General features: G+C 37.1%; 1 protein-coding gene across 1 annotated transcript in view; it reads right to left on the bottom strand.

Moving 5' to 3' along the window:
- Positions 1-16,335, bottom strand: part of LOC126843958 (protein sax-3-like) — a 66,994-nt gene extending 50,659 nt beyond the window's left edge. The window contains exon 1 of the mRNA XM_050581771.1: positions 15,909-16,335. Coding sequence (XP_050437728.1) covers positions 15,909-15,963 — 55 coding nt within the window. The 5' untranslated portion in view covers positions 15,964-16,335. The remainder of the gene's footprint in view (positions 1-15,908) is intronic.
- Positions 16,336-16,616: the final 281 nt, after the last annotated feature.

The raw sequence follows: 16,616 nt of genomic DNA, 5'->3' as shown, positions 1-16,616 counted from the left end.
TATATATATTAATATGTCTTGTTTATTTTATTATGAATATTTACTTTAACTTAGTAATAAATATTATATAGTTGTTGAGAGATCTAAGAATTCTATGCAAACTCAGAGGCCCCGGTTTTGTAGAAACTCCCTCTTCCCCCAGAGCCAGAGGGTTAAACTAAATAAAGATTTGTCTTAGGCAAATTAATTTACTGTTTAAACCCGCAGTCAGCACCGTTAGATGTGTAATTCCTTTAATGAAACAGGTTTTTAGTTTATTAATGAACGAATTCACTAGAGGTAAATAATTCATCGGTTGGTCGAAACAATTCACATCATAGAGAAATCTCACATGAAAAAGTTCTAACCAATAACAATAACATACTGATTATGATAGTACTTAGTTTCATAAAATCATACTAATAATATATGAGTGAACATAATTGAATAAAAAAGCACGTCGTTGACCGTCTTTTGTGCGTTTATACGTTTTTAATATGTTGTGCGATTAATTTTTAAACTTTTATAGTTACATTTTTCTTTCATACTCAACATAAAATAACTAATAAGTCATAGGGTATTTTTTAAAAATTATTTCTACTTAATTTTAGAAACGAGTATGCTTATAATCGCACTTAACGAATTGCGTACCTTAGACAATGTACCATAGGCTAACGCCTAACACTGGTTACAGGAAAAATGGTTTGTGTTGTTGTTGAATTTAATATTTTCCGTTCAAATTACTATTACACCTGACCACCGATTATCGTGAAGTAAACGCTTTTACTAGGTACTGGCTTTCAAAAAAAAAAAAAAAAATCAATGTCATCATTGCCGTTTTACGAGTAAGCAAACTACATTTTGCAATCCGCATTCGATTCATTGCACTTGCTACTTATAATGGATACGTGCAGTGCAGTTTTCCATACGGTATAAACTCGTTGAACTGTTGTCGGCCGAGTAGAGTTTCACCCAAAATGGCCAATGTTTGAGTTGTCGGGTTCCATCGAAAATCTATTACATTATAATTATGTAACCCCAACAGATTTTCACGACCCCTCGCGCCATTTGCCTTCCGGCCTTACGTAAGTATTGCATTGCAAACGCTGTATACATACAAGTTTTTCTATACCGCGTGTATGTATGCTATTTGCCAACACGAGCACGGTGCTTGCCATTCGATATATTGTACCGACCAGCGCGTTTTACGACCCCGGGGCGGACAAAACGAAAAAAAAAAGCTATTCCGAATGAATATAAATAAAAATAAATAACTCAATCTACTTTGGGCATTCGTGTGCGCAATCGTCGGGGTACTCGGGTATTTATTTTTTTTCTCATCATCATCGACGTGCCTTTGGGTTCGTTCCATACATGTATTACGCTGTTATTATTATTAGCCGCAACAGTAGCTGCCGTACAAAAACGTATTTGATGTTATCGCGACGACGGCCGGATTGTCTGGAATACATTTTAGGCCGGCCAAAACGAAGGGGGTAACAAAAATTAAAAAAAAAACAGAATTGTATTTCTAAAGAAGAAGAAATTATTTATATGGGAACGGGTCGAATACCGGACCAACGAGACACAGAAAATCGGCACGCACAACACTTGTTGGTCACGACCAGGATCGTTAAGTGAACGAGATTTTTGCCATAGTCGTCGTGCATTGTGTTGGACGGCAACGCGGTAAAGGGGCAAAAACATAAAGGAAGAAAAATTTGATAAAAAAAAAAGGGATGAAAAAAAAATTATGACAACAAACGCCGTGGCTGCTATTGTTATCGTTCGATTAAAAATTCTCCATGTTTACTTACGAGTCCGGTTTTTTTTTTTTTGCTAGCTCGCTCGCGTTTATGAGCACGGTTTTCCTTTTTGGCACCGGTTTTGACCGTTCCCGTCGCTCACTCGGACCATAAATCAGTTAATTAAAAAAACGGAAAAAATTGTTTTATACGTTTGCCGTGTCTGCGACCGCGTAGGACATAATATTATTATAGCCAATACCTACAGAGATGCCTATAGACGTTATCAATCACTGCGAGGAGTGATCGTTTCACATGTTCTCAGACACGTTCATTTCATATCTGATCACGACTGAAGCTTAATGGAATTATTGGACCGACAAATATTATATGTATGTATGTATGATATATATGTATTGTGCAATCGAGAACCGGATATGTACTTGATTGGTCACTTGAAATAATTTCCCGAGACACAGGGTATTATATAGCACTGCGCGTGTCGACCGAATGCCGATTTGCCTAGCACTAATGTTTTTCAGTCAATTAGTGTGTTTTGAAAATAGTTAAATTTATTTCCAGTCGCTTCGGCGTACGCTGTAAAGATTATTATTCGATTTCAAAAACTTGTTTAAATCGATTTGGCGTTTGGCCAACGTCACAAAGTAACTACAGTTATTTACATTAGAAATAAACGTCAAATTTCCGAGTCTCAACAAAATATTGATCCGAATTTTTAAAATTCTTGAAAACGTTCAAAACAAAAAAAAATCCTAACTAGGTTGGGCTTTAAACAACGGACTTCGTTAGCATTATGTTAAGCTTGTATGCTTTAAACAAACTTCGAATTGCACTACTGAGTGGGTAAAGACTAGAAATCTAATTTTGACACCTACTTCAAAATGCTCAAACAATTAAATGATTTACTTAAGGGTGTAAGTAGGATTTTGGGTTAACTAAGGAAGTTTCTGTCCCGGAAAATTATTTTAGAAAAAAAGATATAAGAAAAACAAGTACTTCTTTGGTTAATTCATACTATGAACTCCGCTGTGTATAAATATAACATAAAGAACTAATTGAATTACAAAAAATAAACAATAATTGGTTAACTTGACCGAATTCAATGTTACCTCTCTAACTTGACTCAAGTTAAGTACAACATCATCCCCGTCTCGATTATTTTATTAGGCTTCTGAAAATGCCGGACCGTTTGTAATATAATATATTTGAAAACAAATTTTGATATTGATTAAATCAAGAAATTAAATATTATTATTTATTAGGTTTATAGCTAAATATGGTAATTTCTTCCAATACTTCGGCACCACTCTCTTGCTTGGTATAATACAACTTAGTTTTCAACGATTTTTATAACGTCTTATCATAAGATCCTGTCCATCTTTAGGGCTGTGGGAAGATGCTTTTAGCATAGGCAGATATAGAATAAGTGGGTAGTGAGGGCTATAGCTGTTGCCAAAAAAAAAAAAATCACCAACACCAAATGATGTTGATCACTTCCTACCTTATCTAGTCGGTTACGTAATAATATTATGATGGACTAATTGAATTGACAAAACACGACTATTCAATTAAGAAAAAACATTTTGAAACACGTTATATTGAATATTAATTGTGTTTTTAAATTTATCTTCAGTCTTTATCGACATTCCAGAATTTATGAATATGTGTGTGTGTGTGTATGAGTATATAATATATATTATAATGTAATAGCGATTGAATAATTAATTATTAATAATATTTAATCGAAGACCAGCAATATTTCATAATGTTCTATCTCTTAAGAGCAGGCTTCAAAATATAAGTAAGTAGGTATACTTTTTTTATTTGCAAGTACTCTTTTTATAGTAAACATATTTTTAAATCTACCACTGACCTTGCTCGTTATATATATATATATATATATATACAATTTTAACTTGGTCATATTACTATACTATAATCGGCCTTGGGTAGCATATTCATAATAATAATTTATGCCATTTTTTTTTTTCATCAATACACCGGACTGTGTTAGACGTTTGGCATTCGTACCTAAAAGTCTTTATTGCACACACATCACTAAAGGGAATATGATATCATCTCGCCGTAGGTGTGCGTTTCACTATAATGTGATAATATTATTATACTGTATTCTGCGTAATGCCACTTGTGGCAGAATAGCGGTTCTGGTAAATGCGTTTTGCCACCCGGATCTGAAAAGTTTGAAAACGGGTGGAAGGCGGTTTTCTATGAATTTAAATTTCGGTAGGGGGAATGTGATGCACACGTCGAAAACAATGCAAATCCCACAGGATTCGCAATCCATAACGACCGAGAGTGAGAGACTGTGTCCGTATACGTCGTGACAGTTGAAAAAGGCATGGCAGTCAACTTGATACCATTAAAGCTGTGGCCAATGGCGACCATAAAAAACAATACAACTCAAACGGCAACCACGAGCGTTTTTATTATACCTAATTATTGAAACGACGATGGTCAATAAAACAGCTGTGTTTTGTCATAAGAAAGTTGTTGTCGACAACATCAGCACTTCGTAGGTGTATTTAATTATGTTTTTCGATGACGTTTCGTCAATTTTAAAAATGACACCGAATAACATTAATACCTAATAGCTTATGTAGAAGGTCGTTTGGGAGTTGGGATATAACAGCAGAAGACATGAGCGGAGAGGCGAAGCAAGATCAATAAAAATTCAGCTGTTACCAGTAATGTTGATAGAACAATAATAAATAAAATATAGTACCGGCCTTACCAAGTAAAAACGGTGTTGGAGTAGAGCGAGATAGATGTGCGAGACCAAAGAAGAATGGCTATAGATGGTAGAAAAAAACCCATGGCAATTGGGAAATGAGAAATTACGCAGAAAAAATACATAGTTGGCCCAACTAAAATTATAGCTAATAAATATTTAGTTGGACCAACTTTTTATTTAGTTATTCCAACTGGCAATTTATTGTGTCCCTATATTAACCATAAATTTAGTTGGCCAACTATGTATTTTTTTCCGTGTAGTAAAATATCTTATTGCATAACAATACTGGTTTTTTTTTTTGTATTATGTTTTCTATATTTTGTTTGTACAATATTATTAGTCTTAAGAAAAATATCTTGGACCATTTTATAATTATTATCATCACGTCGTTGAAAGTATTGAAATTAAAAAAAAAAATTATAATATATGTGTAATAATAAAATTCAACGTGCTATACGTTTTTTTTTTTTACTTGGCATTATTTTAATTGTTTATTCGTGCAAGCACGGCTATAAAAGGTATTAACGGCCGACCGAATAGGTAATCGCGTGTCCTTGTTAAATTAAATAGGCAATAATAATAATAATAATATAATATAACAACACGACAAGATTTTGATGAGGGGCCTAAGCACGGGGGAGGACGTCGGCGAAAAAACAATAGGGGACGGCGGCGGAAAACAAGAGGATTTCGGTAATGTTCTCCTGTGCAGTACACACTTACCCTTATACATACCCTGTTCTTTTCACCGGGAATAGCCGAAAATTCCCCAAACGGCCCATTCCCAGTCCTTCGCCGCCCCGTGTAATTTCCAGAAATCCCCCTTTCGTACCTTTCCAAAAGATAATCCGTCACGACCCTCGTATAATACTGTGCGGAGGACGTTTTAAATCTTCCCCTCGCCGCTCACCTTTCCCTCTACCCCTCCGCCGCAGACGATCCAACGTCCCCATCCAGCTCAGTATAGTAATAACACCGAAAGCCGTGTCAAGTTTTCAGCACGTCCACTGTGATATGTGCAATACCTTTTGCGAGGGGTGCAGGATCTATGAACTCCGACCGACATTGCCGGGTCAATTAAATAACGAAACGCATTAAAGAGCATTGGGAAACTTACATAATGCTCGTCTACCGCATCATCTAATTGGTTTTTCTACGCAGACTTAGCTAAAATCCGGGCTGTTGGACATCTTTATTACAACTTGATGTATTTATTTAATTACATTTACACTGTTAACACCTATTAATAATTCGGATAATCCACTTTAGGTAAATTTTCATAAATGTTGACACTAGTATCGGTTGACATTTTGATAATTTTTACCTATCCCTCTTGTACCTACTCGTGACGCGTAAGTATAATTATGCGGTTTATTTATTATAATATTATGATAATTTTTTCAAAACACATAATATTGTATTTCCACGTGTATGGCAAAAATCATTAGTATATTGGGTAAACGCATATCTTAGTGGTTATACAGGAAACACAACGAGCGAATAAAAATAATATAACACTATTACGATGACGTTGATCCGGCGGCAGTCTGCGTCGTACACATTTGAAGCGTATATGGACATAAAAAAAATATATACTGTGTAATTACGACGGAGTTGTGTGTATAATAATATGTACGTTATGGTATTATCGTTGTTTATACTATTATGGATATGGATATAATACGGACGAGACGCGCGGTACTTTTTGTGAGTGAATTCCAGGCGGTATACTTTGGCGAGTGTTGATGGCATATGTTTCTCTCGAAACGTTTCTTGCTGTCGGAATTTTTGTAATTTTTTTTTTTTTTTATAACTGCCGCCGTAACAATTGCTTATGTGTGTGTAACCGTGACAACAACCTTAAGAGTGTTTCGATTTAATAACACCCGATACGCTGTTTAATGTGTGTGTGTGTGTGTGTTTGTGTGCGTTCGGCGAAGCTTTTCTCGTCCGTCTGTTTTTTGTCGACCGAAAAACTCAATCGGCAAAGACAAACAAACTGTCAGGAAAGAAGAAAAAAAATACAAAACAAATGAAAAAAAGAAAACAATTGATACGACTCGACGTGACGGAGCACCTGTATCGCGCAAAGTTTATCCCTCCTTTCTAAATAAATCTCTCTTTTCGGACACTTTCATCTCCGATCGAAAATAAACTTTTATCTATATTATTACATGTATAAAAGCGATGCGCTCACACACACACACACACACACATACAGGGTAAAATCCGCGAACCGTATAAAAGTTTAGCCGGACAGTTTTGCGGCTGATACGCGTCGCAAAAGTTTTTCCATCGCCTTTTTTTTTTTTTTTTGAAGGGGGGGTTTTTCCCTTTCTCCAGTGTTTCACTGTTTTCCCAACTGTCCCTCGCGTCGTCATTACAATTTCGGTAATGGCCGATCGGCGGGAAAGACAGAAGGGGAGAGAGAGAGAGAGAAAAAAAAGATTTCTGCGTGCAATTCGTCGTACGCGATTGTCCCGCGCCCGCTTATACCACCGGAAATGGATGTCCGGTTAGACTTAAGTGGCAAACCGTTATTTATTAATATGCCCCGTATATTAGGGGATGCGGACGAGTGTTGTGCCTTAACCGTTACCATCCAATCGGTAATTTATCGCCTGGCCGGTCTGTCGGACACCTTAGTTTTTCGATTAAGCTTCAAGGACAACCGACCGACGAATAAAAATAAAAAAACACTATACCGATTCGCCGTTTAGATACCGAGCGACCTTTTTTTTTTTGTATATAATACGGAAGTTGCTGGAGGAACTGCCGCAAGTGGATTACCGGAATAGATCCGCAATTTCGTTGTGAACGGTTTCGGTTATGACCGGTGTTAAGTAAACCGTGGGCAGACTACCTACCGATGACGTATGTCCGGCTTGCCGTCATTAGGAATTCGCTACGACATCGTATCATTCGTTTATTCGATAGCCGAACATCTACCGGTCGTGACTTCACACACACACTCAATGCAGATGACTCACATTAAATATAGTATCGCTTTCGAAAATTAGTATAGAAAACTGTGCGTAAACTCCGGTTTTCTGTCAGGTCTATCGAAAATCGTCGTTGACACGAATGAGTCATGATTTTATTATTCACGATAATATTATAAATGTTGTCTTTTCAATATTACCACTCCAATACGGTCGTGTGATGTCACGAAATATATTATGATAAAAAAAAAAACAGCTTCGAGTCGTTTAAACGTCAATGACTCTACACGCTTAATACACACTCGCTATTTGTAACCGGTCGGACTTTCTCTAATTTAGTAAATACATTAGTTTTTACATTTTTCTTTAAAAATTGCCATAGTTTGTGCTTAGCTTTTACTTGCCGAGTCTCACTTTGATGACTCTCGTGTGACAAGACATTGCGAAAATAACGAACAAATGCTGCCCCTTCGACTCGGTCGCCAAGAATCGAGAATTAATCTCGAGGTATTTTCTCTAGTATCCTATCGTATATATATATATATATATACCAACCAACTCTGGACGTCTGCTGTTGTCCGAAGGGAGATTTATCATATCCCTTACCGGGGGTCCTAGTGGGTCCTAACAGGTTAAGACTTCTGTAATACCCCGTGCATAGCCATCATAAGTCCCTCGGTGCTCTGCGCCCTTCCCGGAGGCATAGGGGTTGTTGGTTAAGAAAAATACAATTTACTTATCTGTCACTGGGTTTTACCGGGTGTCACGTTAACGTGGCGGTCGCACTACGCTCGAACAGTAGAGGTTAGGTCGAGTGATGTCCCGGGAGGACTTCCGCATTGGTGACTTGGCTTGCACACGCTAGCAAACCAAAATATATGTTCTTATCGCCAAAATTAGTTACATCGTTGATCCGAACCGCGAGGTTTAAACAGAACTGCGACGTAAGCTTGCGGTAGGGGTTTAATTAAAACAAGGCAAAAGTTTCCAACGTGCCGTACAACAGTAACAACACTCTCGTACAATAATAATTATTTGCTCATACTTGCATACAAAAGTGTAAAATATGTAACCCTTTCTTGGACACCACCGCGTTTAATGCAATAGGTACTCTTCTCAACACCGTCGACGTTAAAATAAAAATATCATTTTACCGTCGCTTTTAACATTTATATTTATTATTATTATTGTTGTTTTATTTAAACCTGATAGCGTTCTAAAAGAGGGGCTAGATTTTGAATATTATCCCCACGTGTAGGCCCCTTTTCGAGAGCTAACGCTCTAATTAATTAAAGGAAGAGTGCGAAACCGCTCCAAATGCATTATTCATACAATCCTCCGACACCTCAAAAACAATACTGACAGGTCTCGTATCATAAATAATAAACGCTTTTATTAGCAGTTCTATGTGTTATACCGAGTTCCAATATTTTATTTAGTTCAAGTGTACGTACACTTATTATTGTTGTCACTTATTGAGGTAACGTTTACTCAAAGCCGGGCAGTAACTAGTTATAAAAATCGTTAATTTTGTAACTTGGACGTTACTTTTTACCGTTATAGTAACTTGTAACTTAAGAAGGTGTTTATTCCTCAACTGGTATAAAGTTATACATGAATATTCAGAGAAAAAAAATTTAAGCATTATTTATACTACATATATTTTTTTCTGGACTAGGGTATTTGTTTAAATATTTATTTATTTTATGAGTAATCAGTAAATTTATGTTTACTACTGCAGTGAAGTAACTTGTCCAGCTTTGCGTTAACTTAAGTCATCAGCGTAATATAGTGGACGAGTATGACGTCTCGCATCATAAAACAGATGAGACTCTAATGCTAAAATGAAAAATTACCAACTCAAACAAATTATCTTATTATTCGGAGTGGATCGATTAACATCCTCAAAGGGATGCTACCACGGATTAAAATAATTAATTACCCAAAGTAAAAAAAATATATATATAATTATTAACCTGTCTTTTTCTTATTTATATTACGTTTATTACATTCGGACGAACTTACTAATATTCGTGTTTTTTTTTTAAAGAAAACTTTGGAGGTAAGAAAACAAAGAGTGACGTCGATTTGTGTTTTTAATGAGCGCATTATAAAAGTTTTGTCAAGCGGATTCGGTAGGTAGTTTTTGAAGACCTTCGGGACAACACGTACGCAGTGATGTCTTACAATTATTATTATAATGGGTTTCAATCGTTTTCGAGACAATTTGCCAACACGGAATGGGTTTCAAAGTTCAATTGCGCCGTAAAAGGTGAAAATAATCTCTCACGTCTCAGATCGGTGTGGCACGCCGAAAAAAATAAAACACACACAAAGGGGAGAGTAAAATAAATTGTTCATTTCGAAATAAAAGGCCTGCATAATGTATACGGCGGGGTAAGGGCGTTTATTGCCGAAGTTTTTGGAAAAGTTGCTACACTTTTAATAAACGGATAGTCCAATGTATATGTCTATGAACCCCAGTACACCCCCGGCGTCAACTTTCCACCGCGTTCTGTATGTTTAAAATAGTATAACCCCGTTGTAAGGTCCCGCATTGACGGCGACACATAATGAGTGGCGTCATTGTATTTCTTTTTAAAAATTAAATTAACATACAATCGATGGTAAAACGGCCGTGTAGCGGTATCATCAAGACATAGAAAGCGGTTTGTTCTTTGATGTTTTGACCAAAATGCCATTTCAGTTCCGTAAAGGTCTACCTACAAGTCTTTTGGCTACTTTACTAGGTTACGTGGTAAACGAATTTTTTTTTTATGTAAACAAATTTCGTTTCATATTGAAACATTTTCAATTATTAACTTAATTAATTTACAAAAACTGAATTGATATTGGCCTAACCAAAGTCACAGTGAAAGCATTTTTTTTAATCACAAAAGTTGCTTTTACTCGTAGAAATAATTATATAAGTTAAAAACAGCACCTACCTTGAAGCTTTTACAAATTAACCTAAAATTAAATTGATGTGATCGAAATTGATTAAAACCTCTTTTTTCTTTAATATTGTCTACATAAAACTGCCTGAAAAATAATGACGGTCGTGTGGACATCCCCTCCCGACAAATGCTATATAGTTTTGATAATGTTCATTAGACGTTGCCGCGGATTAACACATAAGAGAGTGGATACGCGTTTATGACGGTTTGTGAAGAAGAACTCTACCCTTTTCGGAAATCGTTTGGTTGCTTGTCCGTGAAGCGAGACTATAATATATATTATTATATTGTACACTCGGTAGTTTGTACGGAGTTTAACGGCGAGTTTTAGTTCATTAAGAGCTGCGTACGATCCGAAGAGACAGCAAATAAACGGAAAAACATACGAATCGTTTTAGAATCGTAGACATGTACATATACGTATATATATATATATATATACATATCCATGTAATAAATATAAATGGAAGTATACCGAAACTTAAAGTGAACAAGTTAATGGGAATGTCCCGGGAGGCGGGTGGCCGCTTGACGTTCCAACTGTTAGGACTTTGAAATAATTTGTCTTGCGCGCGCAGTTTGCTAATGAACCGAAAATAAACTTTCAAACTAAATACATGGTATTCTCGCACTGCATCGGTTTTCGTCTCGAGTCTTTTTGAAATATTATTCAGTTGTTGCCGTGGTCCATTTTGACTGTAGTGAACCGATCGACATTCGGAATGGCTTTTTTTTTTTTCGGTCTTCAATCTCTCGATTGGTTGGCCGCAGCTCTCCAAACTTCTCTGTTAAAACTCAGCTCCTTTAGATCTCGATAACTACCTATTTCCGTGTCCTTCATAATCTGTGAAATGTATTCCATTCTTGGTGTTCCTCTTCCAGTTTTACCGTCTACAACATATCCTTCGGAATGGCTATAGTGGTAAAATTCCAAAACAAAGTTCATAATCTAGTATATCGTCTCAACGCGCATTATATTTTCCGATTGGAGCGAGGGATACATCTTTTGAAGGTTTTGCCGTCGCGGAACAGTTCAAAGCGAAATCCCAGAACCGACAAAAAAACAATATTTTGTCGAAAGCCCGACACTCTCGTCCAACTTTGCATAATCGAGTATTATAACATGCTTAGGCGAAAACTTTTTGGGGTTGCTGATATCGTCAACAAAATTACATTTACGGCTACAAAAGAAAATAACAACCATGGAAAAATATAACTATTCAAATAAAAATGATCGAAACGAGTTGAATTCCCAAGAGTTCTAAAATGATATCTTATGTATATTAAATTCACAAATATCATGTTTAGCACCGATGACCGATACGATAATTACTACTATTTTATTGTCGAACTGGGACACAAGTTGTAAACAGAACAAAATTAGTCGTTTCAAATTAACTAAACGAGTCTATATTACCCGCGTTTGTCGTTAATATACAAAAAAAAATGGGCCTTTTTTTTTTTCATATTTCATATCGATCTCAATGCATTCGGAAGGTGACTCGTTTTAGGAGTATAGCAGCATATTGTGTCTATGATAACACATTATTATGATGTGTCGTCGTCGGTGATGCGTAATTCGCTTAAAAAGCGCGTCGGGGCGGCATTTTGCAGTTATTAACAACAAAGCGCTTGGTAATTAATATCAGACACTCGCTCGGGGGCGAGAACAATTTATATACATACATACACATTACTGTTGTTGTTATTATTATTATTATTATGATGTAAGAGTCTCGCTCGATTCCTCTCTCTCTCTCTCTGGCACGCTGTGTTTTGTTAAACCGTGCGAAATCTCCGGTATTTGTACACCTGACAATACGGAAACACAACCGCCACCCTTTCTTATAGACACACCGCGTAAATATACATACGGCTGATTTTAATGAACGGCAACGCGGCTTGGAGGATTAACGGACAAGCAAAAGCAGTGGAAAATATATTATTATGTAAAAACAACAACGTTTTCAGCCTCGACCAAACGACAGGGTCGGTGAGAATAAATTTAAACGGCGTGTTTATATAATTTCTTAAAATAACGTTTAGCGTGTAGTGTGCTTGACGGGCGTGCTAAAATAAATATACAACTCGATGACTTTATAAAGATTTGCTCGGTTTGCTTTGTAACCTCTATGGCTTGCACGACACGCCGACGAGCTTATAACGTGTTCGCGCTTAAAACACGTTGTACGGTTTAATCGTTAACGTACACATTACTGGATAACAAAAAAAAAAAAAAAACAATACTAATAAGATCATCTCTAAAGTTATGCGTGTTTCTTGCCGAGTATTGCAGACCCCATTTGTATGGCTAAGAAGATAGAGGCTGTTACTTGCAGAGAAGAACGCGCGCAGACAGATAAATGGGACTCGGCATTGGCATAAAATATAATATTTTCGATTAGCTTTTGATTTCCATTTACAATGTTTTATGCCCACATCAACGGCAATAGTTATTATTTATGATTTGCTCAGCTCAACGATGACGCTTTGAGTGGTCGTTTGTGTGCAGGTGAATGCATGTCCATTGTACAATGTTCTTTTGCAGTACTATTACTACAATTACTATACGATATTATTGTAAGCGTCGTGCTAGAAGGTGTGGGCCATGGGTCAGCTAATGAAAACATCACCGAACCGGTAGCTCTAGTGTATCGTGTACGCTGTTGTTATTGATGCGTTCCGAACACGCGATTACAGGACAGAGCATCTACCTACGGTAAACGCGTGCAAAATGAACACCGAGTAATTGAGATATATTTACTTTAGTTTCCCCCCCCCAAAAAAAAACACACATTATTAATTAATATTCGTTCTATTTACAATGGCCCCAAAAACTAATACGAAACGCGGATTACCTATTATGATATCATTTTGTCATCGACGGTTGTCACTTGTCATATATACTTGTACGTCGGAACACCTGACCAATACAAACTGCATTATTTGGATTATTGATCGAAAAAATGTCCACAGAAATGCGCTTTTTCAATATATTCTACAGATGGGTGTCCGTGGGTTATCTATTGAACGGCGTTTTATCCATACAGTAAAAGTTATTCTACAACTGTCAAATATTTAAGCGAATGCTAAAACTGAAGTCACGGATACTAATAATTATATTAGAAAAATCCGCGAAAGCTTCAGCGCGGTAGAATATTATAGTGGTAATAGTTGTACGGGAGATCATGAGTCATGGCAGGGTACACAATTAAATACATATTATTATTATTATTACACGCGGTTTTCCTACCACGGTTTAACGTTTCGTTACAAAAAGGGTTTAAATCGTCGTTTACAATGTATTTTATTAAATAAGTGCTACCGTTCCGGATTGGAGCAACGATCGATGATCGATGAGAAGAAACGTCAACGCCACCGACAGTCGTCGTGCACAGTTAATTCGAGCCGTACGATAGGGACGGTATAAGCCCGCTTACAGCTTTATCATATTAGTATTTATTATTGAGTCTGGTAATTCGATTGTAGGAAAAAGACGGAGAGGGTCGGTATAAAAAGCGCGATGATGAAAAAAACCGCCGGTCGTGCGGTATCATGCGACGGTAAAAAGTCGGAGGGCGGCGGATCGAATAATAACAAAGAGAAGACGATGGCGTTTTGTGTGTGGGTACGAGTATGAAGTGTAGAAGGACTTAAGCTCTGGGCGATATAACATGTACGCGTCGGCCGGGTTCGTTATGAAAGGTAGTGCACGTCAAAGGTCTTGAGGGACGCAGAGATGATATTGTATAATATATATTTATATTATATTGTATCTGTAACATTGTGCCGTTCTATAGTTGTCTGGCCGTACTTAGAAATTAACGCGTCCGGTGATTATAATGTTGACTTTTGAGATTTCCAAAGCGCCGTCGGCGATTTTCTCAATTTTTTGCCCCCCGAGCAACGTTCTGCCCTTATCCTCGACCGAATCGGAAACGAATGAATTCCGCTAATTGCGTCGGTCATTAGCAAATGGTCTCGCGGTGGTATTATCGGAAAACGGTCGAAATCTACTCACTAACATAATTAATTATTGTATCGAACCGACGGTCGTGTAAGCGAATCTTGCAAAAATAATAATAATAATAATAATATATAAAGCTGCTGCACGTTTGGCCGCGACAGGAGGGCGAGAGAGGATGGTAGTAGTGATATAACTTATGCGTTTAATATCCGGTCTTGTAATTAAAATTCGTTTTTCCGCATTTCGAACACGGCGGTAAAACTCGGAATAAGGCGGTTTAAAAAGAAAAACAATTATTTAGCTTATACAACTCGGTGGAGAACTAAAGTCTCGACATGTTGTTTCTGTTTGTTATATTGACTTCGCCGATGTTAATTTGCGATTTTTCGCGTTTTTTTTTTTCGTAAAAATAACAATACCGTAGTTTGCTCGTTTGTGCTTGTACTTAAGTGAGATGGAGAGAAAAAAAACAGTCGAGGTTTTCAGTTTAAGAATAAAATAAGTTAAAATAAAAACTTTGCGAAAGTATTCATTAAGTCTTCGCAGTCTTATATAATATTGTACAACCCACGCCTTAAAAAAATAAAACTTAAATTTTAATCAAGAAAAACGTCGCTCGATCGCTTATTAATTTGTCCACACCAGATGGGCTTTACTTGTATAAAGAATACAAATAAGTAAAACCTATTATAAAAGCTGATCTCACCGCCGTATATACGCCTATTTCTTATTCATTGTAACTATTTCATTTTTATCTCATAATATTTTTAATTTCAGTCTAGTCTATACAACAATAACAGTATGTACTTTTAATCTGAAAGCTAAGCCGATACAAATTGTTGCAAATACTTATATAATATGCTTTTTTTATTTATAGTCGGTTAGGACTGAACAAATTATGCTCACCATATAAGACAAAATTAACAAAAAATCCCGTATGTTATAATTTATCGTTATATATATATATATATATATACTGAGCTATATATATATATATATATCAGTATAAATGGATTCTGAGGCTCAGAAAATGTTCTATTGCTTGGGGATTCACCCGAAAGCTTAGGTTTTAGTTTGCCAGTGCTTGTTGCACCGCGGGCCCGTCTGTCGCCTGATTTGTATACAAATAATATATTATAATAATAATTGTGTTATCTATCTATACTTTTATCGAAATGTTTCCGAACATTTTTACTCTTAAACAACTTTATGAAGTAGGTATCGATTGTGTTAGATTCATTTGTAATTTAAATTATCAACTAATTAAACTAAGTCATTGTAAATATTATTCGAAACTATATAACACATTATATACGAATGCAAAAAATATAACGTTTTGTGGTTTAAAATTGTATTTCAAATACAAGTAATATACGACCGAATTTAGTTTTTTAAACAAAATTATGTGGAGTTAACGCGTAACCTGACATTTCGGGCGATATAATAACCACGGTCCAGGGCTCAGCTGACGGTTTGGGGCTACCGGCTATGTTATCGTACTGTATGATTTTTTTTTTTGTTTCTTAACTAGTTTTCAAGACTTGCCTTTCAAATGCAACCAACTGCACAGCGCGATCAACGCGATCAGCGGCCTCGCCATGGTGCGTGGTTCTCGGCGCGATTATCCTCCTTGTCGTGCCGGATACTTCCACGACTGCAGTATTATTTTCGTACTTGGCGAGCACAAGGGGTACACACGTCAGTTATCACGCTTTCGCGACGGAAACAACCGGCGGCCAGTCGAAGCCGGCGGCGTTGGTTTACGCATGATAAAGAAAAACAAATAATTTTTTCTTCTTTTAAAAATCGCACTTGGAGTCAAATTCGCGCGTCCCGTGAAAACGTTTGTGGGGTGTATTTTTTTTTTTTTTTTTAATGTAAAATCATACGGATCGTCGTCGACGGCGAGAAACGGAACGGCTCGTTGCTGCGCGCCACCAGTGCGTGCGGATCGGCGGCCGGTCCTGTATTGACTGCGGCGGCGGCGGACAGTGATAGTTGATGGCGCGAGGCGGCAGCACATCAACGATCCCTTCCCCTGCGTCCCTCGGCGCCCGCTCGCCGCGGGGGGGTGTTTATTTTTCTTGTTGTTTTGGGACGGTCGCCGAGCGCCCCAAGCGGAACGAGTTTTCGCGCTGGCCTCCCCCGCGCGCATATTATTATTATCATCATCGTATCCACACACACACAAGCCCGAGGTTCTTACGGCGGGTTTGTATGGGGCGAAAATCCCTCTTCACCACGTGCTCGCGT

The sequence above is a fragment of the Adelges cooleyi genome, unplaced genomic scaffold (assembly GCF_023614345.1).
Source record: "Adelges cooleyi isolate 19-005CV unplaced genomic scaffold, UGA_ACOO_1.1 ACOO_flye_CR_arks_rails_tigmint_CR_PRNA_108, whole genome shotgun sequence".
NCBI classification, from domain to species: Eukaryota; Metazoa; Arthropoda; class Insecta; order Hemiptera; family Adelgidae; genus Adelges; species Adelges cooleyi.
This window is presented reverse-complemented; position numbering and strand designations above follow the sequence as displayed.